Genomic DNA, 23,109 nt, shown 5'->3' with positions numbered 1-23,109 from the left:
TGTTTGCTGCTCGAAGTTGCCAGAACGCGATGAAGCTGAGGTCGAATGAGACATGCCGACTGGTGATGGCTCAGAGAGCGGCCGGAACCTTACACACTGTACGAAGTTCTGCCATTGGTGCGCGATGCTCGCCAGCAAATCTGGGAATGCATGATGTATCGTGATACTGCCAAGCCTGTCGTTCAGTAGATGCCTTGGGTCAAGACATGTATCACATGATGATGCAGAGACATGTCGAGGTGAATGTCGACGAAGTTCTGGCCATGAGTGCAAGGTGTGCTGGAGAGCGATGTCGGAGAATGTTGCCTCGAAGGAAACGTTTGATATCGTACGCCGTACACGGTACACGGATCTAATCATTCCCTGCACTTCGTCGCTGCTGCTAGCCTGATTGACTCTTGGTGTCATGGCCATCTTGTCTGACTTCACAGGCCCGGAGCATTCTCGTCCCATCAATTTCGTGATCCACCTCGCTATCAGGAGTCAGGCCCAAGGACAGCACACGGCTTGTGATCGAGACGCGAACCGAGGCAATTATTTCCGTCGGCCACAACACAGCACGACGAGGGTGATGACGGCAACCATATTGGCATCGATGGCGATAACGAGCATTGTAGTGGTCTAGTACATAGGTAGGAGCGCTCCTCGTCGCCACCGGTAAGCCTGCTCTCTCTGTTCACATATCCCCTGGGGTACTATTCTTGGCTGTTGCTGGCCACACTACTCACATAGCACCTTCGCTCGGACCTACACTACACCCACCAACACTACCCATCATGTCCCAGCCTGGTGACTACGCCTCCGTCCGCAAAGACATCGCCTCCCTCCTCAAGCAACCCGAATGCGACAATGGTTCTGCAGGTCCAGTACTCGTTCGTCTAGCTTGGCACAGCGCTGGCACTTACGATGCGGAAACAGACACGGGCGGTAGCAATGGCGCAGGCATGGGATATGAAGCAGAAGGAGGCGATCCAGCCAACGCAGGTCTACAACATGCGCGTGTCTTCCTCGAGCCGCTGAAGGACAAGCACTCATGGATAACCTACGCGGACCTGTGGACCCTGGCAGGAGTCGAAGCTATCAAGCAGATGGGAGGGCCTGCGATGCCGTGGCAGCCTGGGAGGACAGACTATGTTGATGATAGCAAGTTGCCGAGTCGAGGAAGGCTGCCGGATGGTGCTCTAGGAGGAGATCATCTCAGGCACATCTTCTACCGGATGGGCTTCAACGACCAGGAAATTGTCGCGCTCAGTGGTGCGCACAACCTCGGGAGATGCCATGCAGATCGTAGTGGCTTCGATGGCGCATGGGTCAATAATCCAACTCGGTAAGTCCTAAACCTCCTGACTGCCACGAGGTATGTCGTAACTCATTCATCGACAGCTTCAGCAACACATACTTCAAACTCATCCTCGACCGCGACTGGCGCGAAAAGATCCTGGACAACGGCGTGCGGCAATTTGTCTACTACGACGAAGACGCCGAGGAGGAACTCATGATGTTACCTACCGACCTCGCGCTGCTTGGAGACAAGAGCTTCCGTCCATGGGTGGAGCTATACGCCAAGGACAAGGATCGATTCTCCGCAGACTTCTCGAAAGTGTTCGCAAAATTGATCGAGCTTGGCATCAGAAGAGACGCGAGTGGGAAGGTCGTCAATACCGATAATGTCCTTGGAGGTTATCATGCTGCACCGAAGAAGCCTGCGCAGCCTGGGAAGGATGATGGTGTGGATCGCTATGGCGAGGCGGAGCCGTTGCGGAAGCAGAATCATGAACATCAGATAAGAGCGAGGTTGTGAGGTGTAGCGTACGGTTGATCTTTGCATATAGAATTTGATAGACTTAGACATAGACAGAGCACGGAAGCCACAAGGCGATACAGCTATATCAAAAGCTCCATACACATGCCCGCTCTTTTGTATGGGTCTGCCATTCGTTGGTAAGGAGCGCAGGATGTTATGGAGGTATCGACGCATCAACACGAGGTTCGCAGCACTGAAGTTCTTATGCTGCTCTATCTAATGATAGCTACTGTGACCCGAATCGCATCGGATCAAGAAATCTGATCGCGTACAATTGCATGTCGGCCACGACACTCCGCAGATCACTATGCTTATGACATTTTAACACCAACAGCGCCATCTCATTCTTGACCATCACAGAAGCGATATGCTGCGTGGCATGTTTCCGTTCTCGACTGACATCAGTCACCCCTCCATCGTACCCGACAATTAGCCTAGCTATCCATTGTGGTGGCTGTGGTGCCCTCGTCCTCATCTAGGAACTTGTCCTCGAACTGCAGCTGCATCGCAGCTATCAAAGCTGGCTCCGCCTTCGCCAGAAAGTACTGGGATATGTCTGAGTCCTCTTCTTGGACGGCCTTGGTGTCGTCAGTCTTCTGAATCCTGTTCTCTGCGTCTTCTCCCCCAGTCTCAGCCTGCTGATCTTCTGTACTTGTCTTGTCTTTCGAGTCGCTGCTGATATCTTCTGTGTTATTGAGCCCGCCTGCTGCGCCTGCCCCAGCTTTCTGACGACTCGACACAAGCATCAACGCCAAAGCAAGGAAGAAGACCTGGCGCAAAGTCTTGAGTTCAACGTCGTCCCAGTCCGATGATTCAGTATCCGGCAAGCAATGGCGCAAGTACTTCACTAGCAGCGCCTTTGACCAAGACTCGGATTCCTGACTAGCCTCATCTGATATCTCGACTCCTCCAGTGGCAAGTATCAGGTACATGATCTGCTGAAGGACAGGCTTCGTAGCGCTGTCGATCTTATCCGTGCCACCGAATGCGTTTGTCCAGCCTTCGTTACTCAGGATCATCTTCCGCACAGTGTCGATCTCCCACATGCGATGCTGGTCGAGTGGGTCTTTGACGAAGCGCTGCTCTTCGAGCGCACGCATGGCGATGGGGTACCACTCTGCTTTGATCTCGCCTTCCGATTTCTCGCCTAGCTCTGACCAACGCGGCTTGGTATATTCATCGCCCGGACCGTACTCAAGGTCCCCGGTCTTCGTGTATGTGGCAATGTTCATGGCAAGAAGCTCCGTGGCGCTCTCCAGAGTGATCGGGTCGTGCTGAGCGCCTAGATCGCGCAGCGGTACAGCGCTATCTTGACCACGTAGTGTGAAGGGCACGTCTGGTCGGCGATGTGTTATAATCCGTAGCCAGCTGCCAAAGGACATTCCCTTGTGTAATGCCTCATTGTCGTCAAGATCGGCGGCATCTTCGGAGGCTGCGTGCGCCTTGGCACTCTCGTAGAGGCCAACCCATAAGCGAAGAGAGCTGTGAGATGACCATGCCATCAAGTTGCTGACATACTCTGCTATAGACCAATGGTGTTGGATCTCCTCCGCCTCGCCAAGGGCATCGTAGTCGTCTGGCGTTGTACGGACATTCGGCCACATTGCCAGTATCTTGGAGTGGTGGAACTGGACCTTGCTGTATGCGCCATGTAGCTGGTAGCGTCCGATGTCTGTGCAGGTCGGAATTCCAAGCCCCACAGCTGACGTCCATTGCCGCACCGTGACATGTTTGTCAGGTGCTCCAGTGAATGCGAGGTAGTCGCTCAGGATCGTGATTGACCTCAGACGTGGAAGACCCTGGACCTTGATCAAGACATTCTGTACCGCCCGAGCCTCGTGAGCTTGGTCGCATGCCATGACCTCGATGTCGCGCACGAAAGCTTGGAATGAGGTCTGCTGGAGAAGATCTTCGAGTTGGGAGAAGGTCACTTGGATGACCTTGTTGTTGAAGAACGTCTCGAGTGCCTCATCGTGTAACTGTCTGTTCACAGCGAAGATCGCGGTAGGTATAGCAGTTGGCGAGTCTGAGGTCGCAACGCCCTCGCTGCTGTCAAGAGGCGCGAAAGAGGCGTGGCTGTCGGATCCAAAGATGTGTTTGTAGATGTTGATGCGAGTCTCAGCTGAGAGCTTCTCGATGATGTAGCAAACCTTCTTCTTCTTGGCTGGCGCGCTGGATGTCGACATGATGAGTGCGTGGGACGAGGTGTCAGCCTCGTATCGCAGTGGGTGTTGATACAGGCCGGTTTGGTCTGACTGAGGCTCAAACGTCCGTGATGTTGTGGGCTTGGAGGTTGCGGGGCGGAGATTAGAACTCGAGGCGCGGTGTCGGCGGAAAGTGGAAAGGAAGTTATCGGGTGGTGTGAAATGAGTGCTGGGAAGTTGCAGAAGAGATTCTTATACTCTCGCACGCGAAGTGACGTGCCAGCTTGTGCATGCGCTCGGGCCTTCTCGAGGTGAAGAGTTGATTCGAAAAGTTCATTCACTCCCATCTACATCTATCAGCTCCAAGGCCGCGGGCGTATTGAGGCGATACGTGAATTATGTCAAACGACGCAAAGTAAAGGTGTGTTGTCGCATCATTCACCACTGATGAGTCCATGCTCGCGAGGGTAAGTGCGATTAATCTAGCCATATTGTCAACCTACGACGATGTACTTCATGCTGCAGACTCGGACTGACTTTTAGCACCCGTACAAATCGTAGATGGCATTGCCATTGCTGTCGAATACGCCAAAGGATGGTTTGTCGTTGTAATCTTGGTATGCGTACCAGAAGACCTGTTGGCGAACACATACACGTTAGCATTTGTCTGATCATAAGGCAAAGTATGTTACCTACGTGTACCTGCTGGAAGAGCTGGCAAGCCACAGAACGCCAGAACTTTTGGGCGTTTTGGACTGATGGCACCGCCGCACCTTGCGTATCGCCAGTGATAGGCCACCCAGTCTCAGTGATCCTATGGGATCGTCAGCATATTACACTGGAGCTGTCCAACACGACTAGCGAAGACTTACCAAACCCAAGTCCCGCTCTTCACAGAGTTGACGTGGTCAAGAGTGTTCTGGTAAGACTCGAAGAAGACGTCGTATGCATTATCGATAGATGCGTCCTGCCAGTATGGGTACCCATCGAAGCCCACGAAGTCGCATGCTCGAATTACATCGTCGTTCGCGCTGTCGACCCATGCATTCCAGGTGTCAACATGCCCAACCTCAACAGCTGGAGCCCACTGGTGGACCATGCCACGAACATCATAGATCTGCGAAGCCAATGCGCTGGCAGTCGTGTCACCGCGATACAAGTCCTCCGAGCCCACGGAGACGGCAAGGATCCAGCCAGTGCCGTGTTGGTTGATGGCAGTCTCAAGTGCGTTCTTCTCGGCGGTGTAGTGAGCGCTGTCCTCCGTCCAAACTCCGACCAGGATCTTAGTTCCCGTGTTCAGGGCTGCGGGAACGGCGTTGGCGAGGGTGTTGCAGTCGCTTGAAGCGTAAAGGCGGACAGACTGGATTTGCTGTGGGAGGCCTTTCAGTTTGTTGAAGGCAGTGGTCCACTGTTCCTGGGTCTTGCACGAGCCATCTGGGTTGTTAGCACCAACGTTGAACCCTTGGTAGTATGCAACAGCAGAAGGAATGACGGTTGCTAATGCAGCAATGGCTGAAAATGCACGCATGTTGGAGGTAAAGACTGGGTGTTGATGAAGACGGGAAAAGAATGGATTTGAACCGGACAAGACAACGGAGACGAAGAAGGAAAGACTTGAACAACAATGATGCACGCTGATTCATGCTGTGGGCCATTCTTCAGGGCCATAGCACAGATAGTGGATTCGCTGGCCCGGTAGACATGATCGACAGTAATGAGGTCCACTTGAGGAGGCTCACGGACATTCGGTGCTCGTGTGTCGCGCAAGGCCAAGAGACGACTCTCACAAATGCCATCTGCTCCGGACCAGTTATTCGATGTGAGCAGGCGTCGCGCATGTCCACGAGGACTGTGCCAGATGCGCTGGCATGATGAATAAGATGATGTGGAAGAGCAGAGGTGAAGAGAAGAAGGCGCGTTGTGGACGACGATCGGGATGCTTGTCAAAAGCTTCCGATCGGGATCCAAAATTGGCATGCCGTGCATCATCCTTGCCCCGGGAATCCACCATCCCTGACACGGACTCTCAATGTTCGACAGCGAAGACCGGTGCACTTTCGAGCGCTTCGTGTGGTATGAACATGAACATGAACATGCACATGCACATCTCTGCTTGGAGACACTGGTGTGGATGCCTCGCGTAGTACGTCGTGTTGGGCGTGAATGGGCAACGCGTCACCACAGCATCTCGCGGGTATCACCTCACGCCCAGGCCTCCCTCACGATATGCTGAGCTGGACTTACTGGCGAGCACTACAAACCCCGGCATCAAACCATCGAGCACCTGCAAGACCAAGGTTGCCATCGGCTGCTAAGATGGACGAAGAACTATGACTACATTCTGCTATTATACACCGAACAGGATATATATCATCACGACTGCTGCGGGCCTGGCATATAGTTGTAATCCCACATCGGATCATTGGGGTCGTTGATATCCTGCTCCATCATATTGAGCAAATTGACATTGCCGTTATACCAGTCGAGATCGATCTGATCGGCGGTGTTATGAGGAGCAAACCCCAACGCTGACAGATATCCATCGAACTGGCCCAGGACAGGCTGCATAGGCTGTGGTTGGCTGAATTGCATGTCCGCACTCTGTGAGTAAGAAATCTCTTCCTGAGCTTTCGCGCGGACGTAAGCCTTCGCCACTTTGACGAACACCGAACATAGACTCAAGAACTTCTCGACACCCTCAGACAAGCCTGCTGCAGGCCTTAGGCTGTCCAGGAAGTCGTCCAGGAGCTTGAGATCCTGTTGAGAACTGTTGTGATTCGCAATGATGTGGCAGAAGACGACGGTAAAGGGCGTAAGAGGGGTGTGCAAGATTATCCTGTCAATGGTCAACACTGATTAACCGCTTGAACCGATCCACGTACCAATGACAGTACGCTGTCCAAGAGTATATGTTGGACACCTGCCCTCTCGCTAGGGAATGACATGCTTGCAGACATGCTCGTGCAGCTTCGAGTGCTGGCGACGCAGATCCATCTGTTGGAGGAACAGCGTGCAGTATGGTGGTTCTAGGGCATGTCAGTTTGAGTCGATGCAGCATACATCTACAACCTCACTTACAGCGTGCTGTAGTACATCACTCGGTCGCCCGCTAGGCAAATATCAGCATTGCAAAACAATGAAGCTTGATTTTGGGTGGTGAACAACGGCGCTGAGACATGGTTGTTCTGCGATGGTCAGTACAGTGATGCGACACATTGCGGCGCTTAAGACTGACCTCCTCCCTAGCCGTCCAGATCTTGTTGAGCTCAATGGCCAACGTCTCGGCCAAACGAGTCCGCGTATCTTGAGGCTGTCTCAAGGCGCCTGGACTGAACAAGCTGGAACAGACTTGACCTTGGACCTTCGCGACGTCGATCCAGAAGTTGAGCAGAAACAAGGAGGCTTCGTCGAACTGATCTAATGGCTGTGGTCTCGGCACGTCGATATCGAAGTCTTGGATGCAAGGGGCACGCCCGAGTCGGAGTGAAGCGTTCCTGTCCAGGCCATACGCACACCAGAACAGAGCCACTTTCTCATTCCGCTCGATCTTCGAGTCGTGTGCCAGGGCTGACAGTCGGTTCCAGCCAGCAATTTGGCATAGTCTGCTTGCCGTCGCAGATAGTGTCCATGACAGGCTTGGTTTGCACATGTCGACCATCACAGATGCCTTGATCAATCAGCATGAGAGGGATGGATATGGGCTCACTGACAATAGCTCACCCCAGCTACCAATGCTTCGATGTTATCCCTTGTGGGCAGCGCCAGGAGGGCGAAGCTAGATACCGCGCGAAGAACCCAGTACTAACGAGCGTCAGCCCATGCAGTCGGACTTGGAAGCTTATGGTACCTTAAGATCACGCGCCATGCGATCATACTTTTCTGCGGAAGCCTGCTCTTCTGCTGTCGCACTGAACTCTTCGCACAAGCAGTAAAGTCCCGAAAATACTAGCAATTGGTCGCAAGGCGCTGCGACGTGGCCACTAGTGTACAGCGCTCTAGCCTTTCGTACAAAAGTAGGTAGCTTGACGCATGGCAAGCACAGGAGAAACATTGAAGGTACGCACACTGTCCATCGTCAGCTGTGACATGGCTGAGCATACTCATAGGCTTGCCTTCTGTCTTGTGAAGAATCTCCTCTACACCCTCCCAGCTGGGCAGCGATGCCTCAGCTGCTTGCTTTGCTGCGCCTCGACCTTCGGATGGTGGTACGGAAGGACCAGCAACATCGTCCCTGCGATCGTGAGCTATACCATCACACCACCTTGTTCAGCGAGAACGTATCTACCTCAGCCTTCCAAGTATTGCCCACAACGACGACAGAGCTTCGCTGAACTGCTGATCCTGTCTTACCACGAGGTTGCTCTCGACTGTCTGCTCAAGAACATCCTTTGCTGCCAGGGAGTCTCTCTGGTGACCAGTGAAACCAGCGAATGGCGTCGTCGCTCCTGAACTGTCTTCGAGTTGTTCGACCGAGAGGTAGTCACCTCTTACGTCTCTGCCGCCACTGTGTGACTCTGTCGAGGACGGCGTCTGGAAAGGCGATGTGTCCTCGGGGCGATTTCTCAGTAGGTGCTCAATGTTCTGTAAGGACTTTTCGATGCGGTCAATCTTGTTCTCACTGGATCCGTCAGCCTCCACGCGGATCACACAGAACCTGGTCACTGACTATTGTTTCGATATCGTCACTCTGGCCCGTGGTTCAGCTGGCTGCACGTTGTCGCGACATACTGCAGAAGTGTTAGGAGCCTTCTTTGGCCCAGGATTGACATTCCAAACATACCTAAGTTCGCCGACTTGCAGTGCGAGCATGGTCTCTTTCGGTCGCAGCGTATTTTGCGAGCTCGGCACTCCTCGCACTAGATTTCAGGGTCAGTGGCAGCAGATGGGATGGTATGGTGGGCCTGCACGAAGCTGCGACTGCTCCTGCCGTCTGCATGGCGCGCGGCCCCCGGTCGATCAAAAGCAACAGACAAAGATCGAGAATGTGCACCCCCTTCACGGCAGTAGACTGCGTGACGAGGCTGCACAGGCGCTCGTTGACCTTCTGAACGCAATGTCGACATTGAAGATAACACGCACCGCTTTCTGTGATGCGACTGCAGACTTGAGACGATTCGAACCATCGATGCGCGAGCTGTGGTCAGCCATTGTCGTACTTGGCAGTCGGCGAGTAGTGAGAGAACACAAACTCGGGCCCCGCGCGCAGCGAAGCCAGGGCATTTATGCTGTCTCTACGGAGTTCTGAACCCTCCAAAGTCCATTAATGGTGGAGCATCGGAGTTTTGGCTGTCGAATCAAATCCGCTTCAGCTGTTCTTTGCGGCCGGCTGCTACAGTCTTGGATTCAGCCCTCACAACCAGAGCACATACCACCCGTTCGCTCTGGTATCCTACAGGCTACAGCCTGCTTGGCCTGTGTTAAAGACTTGTTGAAGAATCTGACCCCGTTGTGAAGTCGATCGGTAAATGGCATGTCTCGCTTCGCTTTCTCCCATTCGGTCATTCCGTCGCATCGTTGTTTGCCTCAAAGGCTATGTAACCCAAAACTATGGCTGACATGTCTCCAAACTCAACAGTTTACGTGTAAACATGCTAATCAAAATCGAGAGAAGGTCCCATCAAGACGAGCAAGGAAGCGGCTAACGGCTTCTCCGACTGACTTGTAAGGATCAAGTTCCTCTTCACTGCAAAGCACGACACTAATGTCTCTGGCAACGAGCATCCCGGCGTACCGATCGAACGAGCTGGCTACTACGAAATATCATCGCATTGCTCGTTGCCATCGCCGCAGACATCCCGCCACCTCTTGTGGACATTGTATCTGGCCAAGTCATGATAAGATTCGTAGGTTTCAATCAGAGTTCGAGATTAATAGTTCTACTGGCCCGAATGGACGAGGTCGTGAGAGCTTAAGCAGGGCATTGCTTCCCTGCGACGAAGGCCATCGCCTCATGATGTCTTTTGTTGAGCCTAGGTGTCCATGACCGCGGGCAGACTGATTCATTGCATGGAACCTACTCATATACGGGAGCAAAGCTGTGCGCCTGTCGCCCTTGACTGATCAACTGGCCGGCTGGATTCTGCTGTCTAAACACGGTCGTCAATATATTACGGCGGTCGGAGTCAAGCTTAATGAACCCCATGCAGCCTCAGCATTCGCAGGCCGTTGCTCACGCGACCGACGCCTTCGAAGCTGACTTATTGCGTTATTACAGATTACTCGGCACCGTCTGGGCGTTCTTGGCCTGTATCGTCATCCTCTTCTCTGCTGGGAGACATCACGCTAAAAATGAGTTGATTCATGCGCTCGGGAACATCGTCACAGCGCGACCCGCTGAGCTTCACGTTCTCAAGCCTTAGTCGCGCTTCCATGACCGACAAGATATTATCCCATCGTTCGTCGTTGGTATGCGTGAGCTCGTGGAATGACAGTCGTGTCAGCCTGGGTGTCTGCTGCTTCAGAGGCGTGAGTAGATCTCTGTCGCGATCGTTGAAGCGGGAGAGCTCGAGCTCGCAGACTGAAGACCACGTCGGGACTTGCATCGTAAATAGTCGACACAATGCTCCATCATGGGTTTCGGAGGGTCATGTCAGGCCTGGCAGAAGCACTGGCTCCACGAGGGATTCGCAGGGGTCCTCAGAACAGTGAGCAGAGCATGTGGATAGTGAGGCGGTTGAGCTTTGGGCTGTTGCCGCGTCGTGGAGAGCATTGCAATGTGTTGTTGCTGACGTGGTGACATTGTATTCGTGCGGATGCGTCAGGCGGCTCAGGCCAGCAGCGGTCTAGCGCCGAGTGGTCTGATCTTACGAGACAGCTGCAGATATTGCTCCGTAATGCCTCTCTCGCAGTGAGACCTCGACACCATCAGAGCCTTTTCAGCAGCCGCAGTGAATGGACTAGCTGCTGCATGTGTGAGCATGCCCATCTCAACCAAGCGAACGCCCAGATCAGCCACACCATGCTGCACGCCGACCCCACCCTCCCGACGCCAAAAAGAGATGCATCGTGTATCGTACCTTGCGGTGACAACTACGTGGCAAGATCAGGCTTTGGTCTGCACTCAGAGAAATGTTTTCGCTGATGACATATACCTGTACAGCGCCCTGAAGCGGCAGGTAGTATCGCCTCGCTGGATCACGCTTGCATAGCACCAGTGACTCGCCTGTACCTTGGTCTTAGTCCAAACATTGGGGTTGAACATAGCGTTCTCACGCTGGCAGACGCTGTACACTCCAGCGGTTTATCGAGCTTATCGGGGCAACGTGGCAAGAGGTATTCGACGCACCGCCATTTGGACTTATCCAGATACGGTCAGTACACCTTACGGCTTAGAGGTTTTACCTTCGAACTGTACCGCCACTAATGCAGGGACACATGGTGAGATCGCTGCAGAGCATCTGCGCTTGTGGTTGCTTTGTCGTAGTCGCTTCAATCACAAGCAAGCTTCAGACAGTGATTCACATTTAGCTGACAACAACTGCGCCGTCACATTGCCAGCCAGCGAGCCAACACCATGAGCATTCCACTGACCATAGCGTTGACTTACGACCTGAAGTCAGACTACGATTGTCATGCGTTCACGAAAGAGGACCTCGCAGAGCTCGACACCGAAGAAGGCATCTCCGCCATTGAGAGCGCTTTGCAAAACTGCGGGCACAAGACCGTCCGTGTCGGTAACCTGACACTCCTGGTGGCTGCTTTGTCCAAAAATGAGCACAAAAACTGGGATCTGGTCTTCAATATGTGCGAAGGCATGCACGGGAGTGCTCGAGAAGCCCAAGTACCGACACTGCTCGAAGCATACCAGATACCATGCACTTTCTCAGATGCTCGCGTGCTTGGTATCATACACGACAAAGCCCTCACCAAGACAGTTCTACAGCAGCATGATCTACCCACAGCAGCTTTCACGGTGATACCGGCGAACGAGCACTTTCCAGGCTGGTCGGCATCGGAATGGCTGTCGAAACTTCGAGGATTTCGAGACCATCAAACATTCCCGGTCCTGTTTCTCAAGCCTAATTCAGAAGGCTCTTCGAAGGGTGTGTATGACTTCTCGAGAGTCAGTACGCCTGAGGAGGCCAATGCTTCCGTCAAAAGGCTCAGGTCGATGTCGCCAAAAACGGACATACTTGTGGAAGAATGGCTTGGTGGGCGAGAGTTCACTGTCTCTTTGCTGGGAGGTCAAGCCAATGCCCAGGTGCTGGGTACGATGGAGGCGGTCTGGCATGCCTCTAGCATCGGCTTCTGGAGCTGCCACTTGAAGAATGAGACTGTAAACGGTCAGGGCTATACGCAGCCCCTGGTTAGAAGTACAGACGATCCCTTGGTTGCGCAAGTCGAGAGCGTGGCCCTGCAAGCTTGGAAGCTGATTGGGTGTCGGGATGCAGGTCGCGTAGATGTACGATGCAAAGGCTCGGGAGCTGATGCAAAGCCATACATCATTGAGGTTTGTCAGCACGAGCGACTTCATCCGCCAACATGGCACTGACGAAAATATAGATCAACGCTTTGGCAGGACTGACGCCTAATTACTCCCAGCTTCCCGAAACTGCCGAGCATGTGGGAATGAAGCACCATGAATTAATCGAAACGATCGTGGAGAGTGCAAGAAAACGAACCGTAGCACAGGTGCAATCGATTGCGTAAAATCATGTATGCACGGTATGAAGCTCGAAACTTAACGCATGCAAGAAAGCTTCACGATCTTCTCAAAACGGAAGTTCCACGATATCCACCTGCAGTTAGTGGTTTGCAGGCGCCGAGCTCTAAACATGGGCACCTGCCGAGCCACTGATGTTCCTTCCCAATTCTCATGACTGCTGACTCCAGCGACAGGTCTCACCATTAGACAGAATGGCGCTTTTTACAACGCGCAGGTCCTTGCAACTTTGCCGAAGAGCGCGACAAGCTGGCGTGACCTATGGCCACACGAGAGGCTTCGCTCAAGTGCAGGACCTCCCGCCAACGGAGAATGCAGCGAACGTCGACGGCGAGCAATACTGGACGCATATACCTCGATGGAAGGATCTGTCGACAGAGAAGTTTTTGAGCCATCGCTGGCAGGTCAGTCGAGCGAATTTTGTGGTTCGGAACATATTTTGACCTCATATCAACAGACGAGAAATAGATAGATAGATTTGTCATTCCCCTGTTCTAGGACCCTATCCGGCCTATGCAGGTATATATCTATTGTTATGTACAAAGGGAAACCCGAATAGGTGAAAACCCTTCCCGCCCCCGACTACTCCTTGTCTAGTTTAGCTTTCCCTCTGAACGTACGTAGTCCATGTCACTACCCCGTTAGCCCCCGCTCCCAGCCGGTCTCGTCGCGCTGCGTCGTGTCCTCTCTTCCTGCACTGCTCCTACTAGGCGGTACTGTTCTAGCCAGCCCTTCTCTAGTATCCAGTTCGTAATGCGCCGTAGGTCCTCAGCGTTGTTAAGAAGTGCCCCAATCGTCCGGTTCCTCGCCTTTGCCATCCACTCCCCCCTTCCTAGCGACCACCTCGGACAGACGAGGAGTGCGTGCCGTACGTTCTGGGAGCGATAGCCGTAGGGGCAGCTAGTATTCGTGTATCCTGGAACCTTCCTCCATGATAGGTACCCCTAGAGGCCGATGTGTTCGCTTCGCAGTTGGGTTGCTATGCTACTCTGTACCCTCGTAAGGCGGTAGTGGATGAGCTTCGGGGGGTGCTTGACCGCGGATTTTGTAGCTGACCATTCCTTAGGTTGTCCCGCTAGCTAAGGGCGTCCACTATGCCCTACAACCTAGTTGTTCCACCTCTCTTTCCATAGTTGCTCTACAAACGATTTCTCACCTTCCTATTGTGTTGCTAGCTGTTCGTCCCTTGCCCGGTAGTTCGGCTCGTTTCCGGGTCGAATGCCCCTATACGCTAGTACTGATTCGCGGGCCCTTGCGACTGCACTAGCGATGACCTTCTATACTAGGTACTGTGCCGACTTGCCTAAGTAGGAGGTCCGTAGTCCCTAGATGTATAGGTCGATCGGCGGTATAGCGGTCTCGTGCTCAAGCATCCTCGTTAGTGTCGACTTATATGCCCCGGTGACCTTCCTTAGGCATTGGTTTTGGATCTTCGCTAGCGGCGCGACGAGTCCCTTCGATAGGCAGGCCCTCTCGCCTAAGGACTACACTTGGCTGCTATAGGTAAGGACTGGCCGTACAATAGCCGTATATAGAAGTCGTGACTGCCGGAAGTCCGCCCCCTATATAGACGTAGTGAGCCTCTGGCATGATGCCATATTCTGTTCAGCTTTCCGTAATATTGCCTGTACGTGCTTCCTCTACCGTAGCGCCGGGTCCACCTATAGTCCGAGGATCCTGAGCTGATTTGCCGGGTTAGTCGTGTGCCCCTATATCTAGATAGAAGCTTGCATATTATAGAACCGTGGCCGGCGCGTAAAGTGTATCAGATTGTACTTTTCTAGGGCAAACCGAGCCCCGTGCCTCCTAGCCTAGTCCTCGCAGATCTTGTGCTTCTCTTCTAGTAGCCTACAGTTCTCCTTAGTCGAGGAAGACCACGCTAGGATGTTTGTGTCGTCTACGAAGCCGCTCGCAGCGGTGTTCTGGGATTCTAGGGCTAGGAGCAGCGTCGCTATAAAGAAGAGGAACAGAATAGGTGCTAGCGTTGAGCCTTACGGGATTCTAGTGTGGACTACTTAAAATAGGCTTCTATACTAGCCGACCAGGATCGACGTACTACGGTTTTGGAGGTAGGACCGTACGAAGTTGACAAGCCACTCAGGGAGTCCCTTCGACCTTAGGATATAGAGTAGCCGCGGGTATGACACGTAGTCGAAGGCTCCCGATATGTCTAGGCTAAGTAAGGAAGCCACCTTGTCCCTATTCTTATACCAGATGGCCTTTACCTAAGAGGTGATAAGTTCTATCGCGGATAGCGTCGATCGCTATAGGCGCGTACCTATCTAGGTGTCCGGGAGTAGGGAGTGTTCCTCTGCCGCCTCGGAGAGTCTCGTTACAACTAGCTTCTCAAGCGCCTTCCCAAGAGTGTTAAGGAGCGCAACTGGGCGGTACGACTTCACCTACGTATAGTCTTCCTTCTACGGCTTACGTAGGACCACTGTCGTCGATTGTTTAAAAGCTATCGGGTAGTACCCGGTCTATAGGCAGGCGTTAAAGATCGCTACAACTGCTAGGGCTAGTTGATCTCTACACTTCTTTAGTAGCTCGTTTGGGATCCTATCCGGCCCCGGGGCTTTCTTCGCCGGCAACTTCCTTAGCACAGCGGCAACTTCTCCCTCGGACACCTCCTATTGGACCGCGATGCTAGGGGCTAGGGGAGTAGAGCTGTTTATGTCGCTTAGATCAGCCTCGACTAGGGGCGGGAAGAACTTGCTAGCTAGTAGACGCGCCTTGGCCTCGGGGTCGCTAACCGGGCCACTAGGCGATTGTAGCGCTAGGATAGAGAAGGAGGGGCCCTGTGTAGGGTCCTGTCGGGCCCATTTCGCTAGCTTCCACATCCTCTCTAGCTTGCCGGCGATTTCTTCTACTATAGCCCTCTAGCCGACTGCTTTCTCCCTTCGTATTATAGCTTTCTTCTGTTAGTATACCTCCCTATATACGTTCTAGGCCTCCTCGCTATAGCTGCTCGTCTATACCCGGCGGGCTCTCCTTGCTTCTCTTACTACCGTAGTGCACTCCGGCGTCTAGTATAGTTTGGACTATGTCGTTAGTTAGGCAAGCGGAACGTAAAGTGAGGTCGCTTTTCTTATTTCGTCTGTCAACCCCTAGACTGCTTCGTCTATCTCGTCTTTACTGTTGTATTGCTGCTACGCGATCTGGACTAGCCTCTTAGAGTTATCGAGGTACGCCTAGATGTTGGCCTAGTAGGCCTTTCCCTAGTTTAGCTTAGGGGTTCTCGCTAGTATACGTTATATCTGTGTCGTAATAGAGGTCCTGACTAGCATATGGTCTAACGACGCCTCGAGTTCATGTTCGATCCTATAGTAGGTTACCGTGTAGTAGTAGCTATCTAAGATCTAGGAGAGGTCGATCGTGCCTTGGAGTCCCCCTCTCTTCTAGGTGCCTAGGTCCTTCGGGGTATTGAGGGCAATTACGTTGCTCGCTATTAAGTCGAGTACTTCGTCGGCTATAGGGTGCGGCTGCATAAGGCTTTCCTAGGAAGGGTGGTGTATATTGAAGTCTCCTACTACGATATGGCACCCTTGTCTCTTAAGCGCACTGTCTAGGTGTCTGTAGACCCCTAGGTCGCGGCTAGACCTCGAGGCTAGCGGTTGTATATATAGGTTGTGTATCTAGGTGCTACCCACGTGGAGGGAGGTAATATCGCCCCCGCCTTCTTCGTCTGCGTAGTATACTACCTCCTAGTCGGATTCTAGTATGTCCTTGCTGATATAGAAGCACGTGCGGGGTCTACCGTCGCCTCGTAGGCATGTCGTATAGCCTAGTGACTTGCAGGTCGTTAGTCTCTTATAGTGCGGGTTAATCTATAGCTCCTGGATTGTAAGGACGTGGTAGACGCGCGGGTCCGCCTCGTGTAGGAAATGGTTCTAGACTATATCCTTGCTATAGTTAACGTTATACTAGATGATGCTAAGCGTGTCGAGGCTAGTTATCGGCATCGACAATCATTTCCTCTATATCGTCCTATGTCCTACTGCCCTGTACGTCCTGGTCTACGCCTATCGGCTATATACTAAAGGGGAGCCGGGCCTAGTTAGATTCCCTCGCCGTAGCTAGCAGAGCACGTGGCCTCCCGTACGCCCTAGGTTGCGCATCCTTTACATCGTTCTCGGCCCTAGGGCGCTTGTGCCCGACCGCCGCTAGTTAGTTCCGGTGTAGGCTAGCCTTACGGTCGCCGTAGAATCTTAGGGCGACGGTTCTATTTGTGATTGCCTTGTTTTTCGCTAGTTTCCGCTATAGGCATTCCGCACTATACGATAGGTGGTGCCCCGGACAGTTCGCGTACCGTCTCGTAGTCGATGTATAGTCCCTAGACATATAGTCTCCTACACAGTTCGAGCAGGCCTACTTGTTTGTACACGTGTAGGTTTGGTGTCTATACTGTTAGCATTTGAAGCATTAGAGGACACGAAAGGATGAGGAGTGCTTTTCTACTGTCTTGAGGCTGTATTGCCAGACCAGGCCTTGTTCTATCGCTAGATCCGCCGCTTTCGCGTCTTGTAGCCATACTATTAGCGCCGAGGCCTTCTTGCCTTCTAGCCATTTCCTATAGAGCCAAGTCGCCTTCTGGATTAGAGAGTTAAGAGTGACCGGGTTGTCCTCTTAGAGAGCGCGTAGGTGACCCTGGTTAGTTAGGTCAAACTCCTTAGGCATATCGTAGACTAGGATCGTGAATTGTTTCGTTAAGACCTTCGCTAATGCCGCAACCTTAGATGCCCACTATAGCTGTGCCTCTAGGTGCCTCCTAGCAGTAGCAGAGCTAGTATAGATCTATAGAGTGCCGTTAGACTGTTGGTTCACTACGACCACCCCTAGTTGGTTGATTCGTTAGGCGAGCTCCTTGTTCGATAGCTTCGCAACTTCGGCCTAGTCTTCCTTTGCTACAATGCGGATCGTAACTGCATCGTGCGTTAGGCGGGGGCCTGGTATCGATGCCGCGACCGATGCCTAGCTATAGGGGTGTTGATTCCGGGTGGCCTTGCTAATCGCCTAGGACGTCGTCCTTATTTCTTGTTGCCCTCGGTAATACGACAGTACAAGCGCCGTACGTAGCTAAGTGATCATTACCTATAGAGACCGGTAAGGGAGCTGATCGTTAGTTTCCATACTTTTTGCGTCCTCTATAAGTTGCTGCCAGTTGTCTTGGGGGGGCTTCGCCTGTAGGGCCGTAGGCGCCGTTAGTGCCGTAGCCTGGGCTGCCATTGCCTAGGAGTTGCCTAATGTAGCTAGGCACCTCCGCGGCGTTTGGAGCTGAAGAAACAGGGTGAAGAGAGCTTCAAGCTGTCCAGATTGAATGAGGTAGAACTCCCTCAGTCCTAGGGGCAGTGGCCTGCTTTGTATATCGTTGGAATGGCCTGGATGAGAGCTTTCGAATGTGTCTTGTTTTGGCGCAGAGATCGATGAGCGTTTTTTCTCCTACTAACCTTCCAGGCCAAAATATAATACAGACGAGAAATACAATCAACAAACCAGGCGCCCTCTTGGATTTCATGAGCCAGATTCTGCCCTCTGACATCCCGCCTCAGCGCCCAACCTCTGGCATCGATGAGTACCCAGACATCCATACACCTGAGGATCTGCTTGCCAAGGTGGAGGAAGGCATCAAGATTGCTCCGATGCCCGTTCGACTGTCGCCGCATATCCTCAGTACCATCAATTGGCAAGATCCTCTGAACGACCCTGTTCGACGACAATTCATTCCTATGAAATCTACGATCAATGTCACCCACCCAGCCGCCTCCCTTGATCCTGTGGCCGAAGTCAACAGCTCGCCTGTGGAGGGTTTAATCCATCGGTATCCCACGAAAGCTTTGTTTATGAGTACATACATCCCGAAGATGAAGCACAACGCGAAACGCTGACGAGACTTTCTCAAAGCAACCTCCGTCTGCCCAGTCTACTGTCGATTCTGCTTCAGATCGTACACCGTCGGAACCGAGACTGAGACAGTCAAGAAGCTACGCTTCCTACCACTGTTGAAACGCTGGAAGCCGCGCCTGGAGTACATTGCCAACACGCCTCACCTTCGAGACATCGTCCTCTCCGGTGGCGATACCTACCTCCTCGAGCCCGAACAAGTCGAATGGCTCGGAAAGGAACTCCTCAAGATCCCCCATATCAGAATCTTGCGATTCGCAACCAAGGGCGTTGGCGTTTCTCCTTCCAGACTCGTCGATCCAGACGATGCTTGGACGAAAGTCATCATTGACCTCGCGCAAGAGGCCAGGAAGATGAGTAAGCATGTCTGTGTGCATACACACATTAACAGCACACAGGAGATTACCTGGGTTACTAGAAGAGGCGCGAAGCGACTCTACGAAGAAGGCGTGACGGTACGCAACCAGTCTGTCCTGCTGAACGGTGTTAATAACACTGTCCCTGCCATGATGAACCTGATCCACGCTCTGTCGGATATGCACATCGAGCCAGTATGTCACACCGATGCCCTCTCCCAATGAATCCTAACTCCCCATTTCCAGTACTACGTCTACCAATCCGACATGATCCCCGGTGCCGAAGACCTCCGCACTCCGATTCGAGAGAGCCATCACATCGAGAGCGAGATTCGGAACCAGAATGCAGGTTTTTTGATGCCGAGATTTGTGTATGATGTCCCTGCGAGCGGGAAACGACCGACGTTGTTTGCGCATTATGCGGATGAGGGGCTTGGCCTTTCGAAGTTTAGATTGCCGGAGGCACATGGAGGATCTGCTGAGTATTGGGATCCGTTGTGGAGCTTGACAGAGGAAAAGAGGGTAGTGATTGGGGAGAGATTTGGGGTTGGGGTTCAAGGGGTGAGAGTGGGAGCGTGAGGTACTCGGTATGGAACAGTGCGAGTGCTTTCCGCAGAAGAGGCAGCCGCCGCTTTTTGGTAGCAACAGCACTTTTGGCCGGCTTAGTGTCATTCGAGTAGGTAGACAGAGCACATATTATCGAAGTGATACGCACGCTCGAACGCTGCTACTATGTAAGTAGTCGCTATGCCACGATCTTGCCATCCCAGCTATGAAGAGACCCACGATCTCTCGTACAGACGACCAAAGCTTCTTCCGAGAGCTCATATTGAGCTTACTCACGAGGACACATTGTGCCAATGTCGTGACTGATCGTGACAAATATTGGGCCGGATTCTCGCAACTACTGTACATGCTACAAGGAAGCCGAGCACTCTGTCAAAATGGTGCGCATTGTCGTCCATGTACCAAAATCTGCAGGCAGCCAGCAGATGTGGCTTTTAAGGCCATGTTCTCGCCACTTCTGAACACCTTACGCAAACCGCGCGACCGCCCGAATTGTCTGAGTAGATCTGCTTGTCGTTCCTGGAGTAGCAGTCGCCCCTTTAGCGTCTCCCAAGACGAAGCTTCCATCTCCCAACACGAAACTTCCATCTCCCAGCTCACCTGTAGGAATGACTCTTGAAGCTCTTCGAGTCCAACTTCTCGTGCTTAACTTGGTGGAGGTCAGTCAAGAGACGGATGTTGACGTCTGGGAGCGCGCTGAGCATGGCCGAAAACGCTTTCACCTTGACCAACTCGAGCAAGTCCTCCTTCATCATCGGCATGACGATGTCCAGAAGCGTCGAGTCCTTCGGATTTGTATTCTTGTCGATAGCGTAGACTACGTCAACGAACGCCTCGACATCGGAGAGTGGCTGGAGACTCTTGCTGAGACGGCGTGCGGCAGTGGCACGAAGAGGAGGGATGTCGTACTTGTCGCCTAGCTGATAGAGGGAGACAGCCTGAACTGGAGCAGTCATCTCTCCACTCCAGGAGCAAGAGAAGTTGTAGAGGTAGTAAAGCATGGCTTCGAAGACGATAGGGTCCTCATCGAGGTCGATGGAGGACTCGTTGCTCTCCTGTCATGTGTCAGCGGTATCATGGCTTGGTAAGGGACCGGCGCATACCTTGAACTTGCCACCGAGTAGGGTATGAAAAAGCTAGACTGAACGTAGAGCACCATCTTATGAACCTTGAACACCGTACCCTTGCAGGTAATGGTGAGATCGCTGAATAAAGCCGAATCGTGTAGCCTAGTCAAAGCTGTCAGATGCGATCGCGTATAATTGGCGTGCCGGCCTACTCCTTCGCCCCCTGCTTGTAGTCATGTCCTGGAATGAGTGAGTACTCTGTACGGCGAGGAGACATAGTTGAAGATGTAGGGAAAAAGACCTCGCGAGTGTGAAGGATGTGAAGGGAGATCCAACGTAAGATATGTTCTTCATAAAACAGGTAGGTTCTCGAAGGCGCACTTCAAGGTCAATGAATGAGTGCACGGACTCGATTACAGAGCGAGCAATTGCGACTCGCCCAAGAACCTAGAGTTGTCACATGAATGCCAAGCACCCACGCAACAGCGAGGCAAGTCCCGCATTTCGAATATGGGAATACTCTCTGACCCGGCTATACAATTGCTTTGATACATATCGCTACATGTACCATGTCACTGTGTTCTATATACATGTCTTGACACCACCACAATTGCAGCGCTGTTTCCACCGCTGTGGCATTGTGTTTGCTGTGGAAGACGACAAGCAAACCGGACCCAATCGATTCGTGCATAAGGCCGCCTTCCAGCTTGAGCCACACTCTTCCAGAGATCAACCAGACGAATCGATGCACCGCTTACCTTTACAGGGCAAGGAGCAGACAGGCGCCAGTGAATTGGAGCTAAGGTGATGTCCGGAAAGTCCCGAGCCGCTGCTCGTCCGGCTCTGTGACTGTTGATCTTAGTCTTACTACATAGTACTACCACATCTAAACCCTCGGAGATTGGTCGAGCACCCATGTGGGAATTCCTCGTTTCAGACTTCGCTGACATTGAGAAACGATCCATGTGACTGTCGTTGGAAGATGTCTCTATAGGAGCTTCTCTCAATCGAGGATATGGTCACTACATACCCCATATTTCTTTGACCTGGTTGATAGCAGATATATGGGCAGGTTTGTTCGAAAGAATCCAAGCACGATACTGAGAAAAGTTCAGAGCATCGCTGCGATAGTCCGCTTCAACAGCAGTTGCCAAGGTGACGAGGGAAGCGAAATGAACAAAGACAGCGCCATACACCGCACCTTCGACATCGCCTCTGCCAAAGGCCGGCGCTATTGGATCGATCCTTTCCACAACCCGTGATGTTCCCGACCGCCGCGAATCAGCATCGACGAAAGCTTTGTGCAACTCTGCTCCGTGACGCTCAGACCGTGTGATAAACAGGGCGAAGCGCTCTGCAAAGAGGCCGAAGGCTTCGATGTAAGCGACCATGGGAGTTGTTTGGATGTTGAAGCCGTGATGACCACGGCCACCACCGAACATGTCGCCGAGAAAGTCATTTCTTATAGTCAACCTCGACCTTATCACGTGCATCGTCGTCCAGCTGAGCAGAATGAAGTGCGTGGGCGAGCTCGCGAGAGAGTGGCTTGCTTCCATCTTCAGCACCTTGACCAGGCCCTTTGAGATGAATGAGAGGATAGCCAGTTCTGACCGACTTTGGCTCTACGAAGGCAAGCTCCTGTCCCAGGTTATCGGGGTACACTGTCTCGATACGCGTAACTTGATCTTTCGTCTTCTGTAGGGTCGCCTTCTTACCCAACGGGAATGCTGTATCACTCAAGGCCGAGAATGGCGCAAAGTTGCGATGGACTGCATCGTAGAGCTCGATGGTCTTATTCAAGATCTCAAAGTGTTTGACTTTCTCCTGTCGATTATCCAGGCGAATTGTAGTCCCAGCTTCCACTCGCCTGTCGACCCACAAGTCGGCAGTGAACAACGCTCCTCCGCCCTCGACAATACGCGTCACAGACTTTTGTCCGAGCATGCGAATGTCTGCTTCGTGGGTGGAAGAGTCGAATTCGAATTCACCCTTATCGTCAGTGATGTATGTAGCGATCGGCCCTCCGATGAAGCCAGCAAGTTTCCAGATGTGCTCTACATAATATCGACGTAGAGGTTCGTTCCTGGCCAAGATAGTGATGGTAAGGCGAGGCATAACTGTAGCAATGACCCTACTTGTGGCTGAGCTCCCAGGTTCGATGCTCAAGAGAACATGATGGCTTGATATACATCACCTCAGAACTTCGAGTCTGGCTTGCAGCGAGACATGCTTGACTTCGCTTGTATTTGCAGCAGTCATCCTCACACCACCACACAGGGGCAAGCGAAGTGGCATACTTGGCATCTCTGGAAGGTAATTACTAAGTCGTTGCACTGCATTGAAAGAAGCCGAAACATATGCATGGCTCTGCTGAGAATCCCTTTTAACCATTTGGTGTAGCATTGCTGAACGCTATTAGCGAAAGTCAGCAAGTTTGGAGGCGAGCGCACCAGCTTTCTTGTCCTAACAAGGGTCACTGTGTGGCTAAACGAGGCGCCATATACAATTAGCACCACTGAGGATCGCACGGTTGGCGACTGGCATGTTCCAGGTGGAGTAGTCCAGACCACAGAAAGCCAGGGGACCGCCTTGGTCAAGAAAGAGGAGAGCA

General features: G+C 52.6%; 10 protein-coding genes across 10 annotated transcripts; 3 read left to right on the top strand and 7 right to left on the bottom strand.

The window, feature by feature from the left end:
* Positions 1-776: 776 nt before the first annotated feature.
* Positions 777-1,801, top strand: CLAFUR5_05566 (Putative heme-binding peroxidase; the record flags this gene model as incomplete). The annotated part of the gene is made up of 2 exons (XM_047904714.1): positions 777-1,327; positions 1,384-1,801. The coding sequence occupies 2 exons, from the start codon at positions 777-779 to the stop codon at positions 1,799-1,801; spliced, it is 969 nt and encodes a 322-aa protein (XP_047761607.1).
* Positions 1,802-2,238: 437 nt separating this feature from the next.
* CLAFUR5_05565 (uncharacterized protein) lies at positions 2,239-3,990 on the bottom strand (the record flags this gene model as incomplete). Its single annotated transcript, XM_047904713.1, has 1 exon — positions 2,239-3,990. The coding sequence occupies one exon, from the start codon at positions 3,988-3,990 to the stop codon at positions 2,239-2,241; it is 1,752 nt and encodes a 583-aa protein (XP_047761610.1).
* A 497-nt stretch (positions 3,991-4,487) lies between these two features.
* On the bottom strand, positions 4,488-5,476 carry CLAFUR5_05564 (putative glucan endo-1,3-beta-glucosidase eglC; the record flags this gene model as incomplete). The annotated part of the gene is made up of 3 exons (XM_047904712.1): positions 4,488-4,583; positions 4,645-4,762; positions 4,821-5,476. The coding sequence occupies 3 exons, from the start codon at positions 5,474-5,476 to the stop codon at positions 4,488-4,490; spliced, it is 870 nt and encodes a 289-aa protein (XP_047761609.1).
* An 845-nt stretch (positions 5,477-6,321) lies between these two features.
* On the bottom strand, positions 6,322-8,757 carry CLAFUR5_05563 (uncharacterized protein; the record flags this gene model as incomplete). The annotated part of the gene is made up of 9 exons (XM_047904711.1): positions 6,322-6,784; positions 6,831-6,974; positions 7,027-7,133; positions 7,184-7,615; positions 7,669-7,749; positions 7,796-8,013; positions 8,049-8,179; positions 8,234-8,566; positions 8,729-8,757. 9 exons carry the CDS (start codon positions 8,755-8,757, stop codon positions 6,322-6,324), a joined length of 1,938 nt encoding a protein of 645 aa, XP_047761612.1.
* A 1,406-nt stretch (positions 8,758-10,163) lies between these two features.
* On the bottom strand, positions 10,164-10,490 carry CLAFUR5_05562 (uncharacterized protein; the record flags this gene model as incomplete). The annotated part of the gene is made up of 1 exon (XM_047904710.1): positions 10,164-10,490. One exon carries the CDS (start codon positions 10,488-10,490, stop codon positions 10,164-10,166), a length of 327 nt encoding a protein of 108 aa, XP_047761611.1.
* A 971-nt stretch (positions 10,491-11,461) lies between these two features.
* Positions 11,462-12,597, top strand: CLAFUR5_05561 (uncharacterized protein; the record flags this gene model as incomplete). The annotated part of the gene is made up of 2 exons (XM_047904709.1): positions 11,462-12,397; positions 12,451-12,597. The coding sequence occupies 2 exons, from the start codon at positions 11,462-11,464 to the stop codon at positions 12,595-12,597; spliced, it is 1,083 nt and encodes a 360-aa protein (XP_047761614.1).
* A 5,406-nt stretch (positions 12,598-18,003) lies between these two features.
* CLAFUR5_05560 (L-lysine 2,3-aminomutase) lies at positions 18,004-19,443 on the top strand (the record flags this gene model as incomplete). Its single annotated transcript, XM_047904708.1, has 3 exons — positions 18,004-18,451; positions 18,509-19,059; positions 19,111-19,443. The coding sequence occupies 3 exons, from the start codon at positions 18,004-18,006 to the stop codon at positions 19,441-19,443; spliced, it is 1,332 nt and encodes a 443-aa protein (XP_047761613.1).
* Positions 19,444-20,081: 638 nt separating this feature from the next.
* CLAFUR5_05559 (uncharacterized protein) lies at positions 20,082-20,775 on the bottom strand (the record flags this gene model as incomplete). The annotated part of the gene is made up of 3 exons (XM_047904707.1): positions 20,082-20,486; positions 20,525-20,660; positions 20,711-20,775. Coding segments are annotated over 3 exons (606 nt in total), but the record flags the coding sequence as incomplete, so codon positions are not given.
* A 745-nt stretch (positions 20,776-21,520) lies between these two features.
* On the bottom strand, positions 21,521-21,940 carry CLAFUR5_05558 (uncharacterized protein; the record flags this gene model as incomplete). The annotated part of the gene is made up of 1 exon (XM_047904706.1): positions 21,521-21,940. One exon carries the CDS (start codon positions 21,938-21,940, stop codon positions 21,521-21,523), a length of 420 nt encoding a protein of 139 aa, XP_047762301.1.
* A 13-nt stretch (positions 21,941-21,953) lies between these two features.
* CLAFUR5_05557 (uncharacterized protein) lies at positions 21,954-22,613 on the bottom strand (the record flags this gene model as incomplete). The annotated part of the gene is made up of 1 exon (XM_047904705.1): positions 21,954-22,613. The coding sequence occupies one exon, from the start codon at positions 22,611-22,613 to the stop codon at positions 21,954-21,956; it is 660 nt and encodes a 219-aa protein (XP_047762296.1).
* Positions 22,614-23,109: the final 496 nt, after the last annotated feature.

The sequence above is a fragment of the Fulvia fulva genome, chromosome 5 (assembly GCF_020509005.1).
Source record: "Fulvia fulva chromosome 5, complete sequence".
NCBI classification, from domain to species: Eukaryota; Fungi; Ascomycota; class Dothideomycetes; order Mycosphaerellales; family Mycosphaerellaceae; genus Fulvia; species Fulvia fulva.
This window is presented reverse-complemented; position numbering and strand designations above follow the sequence as displayed.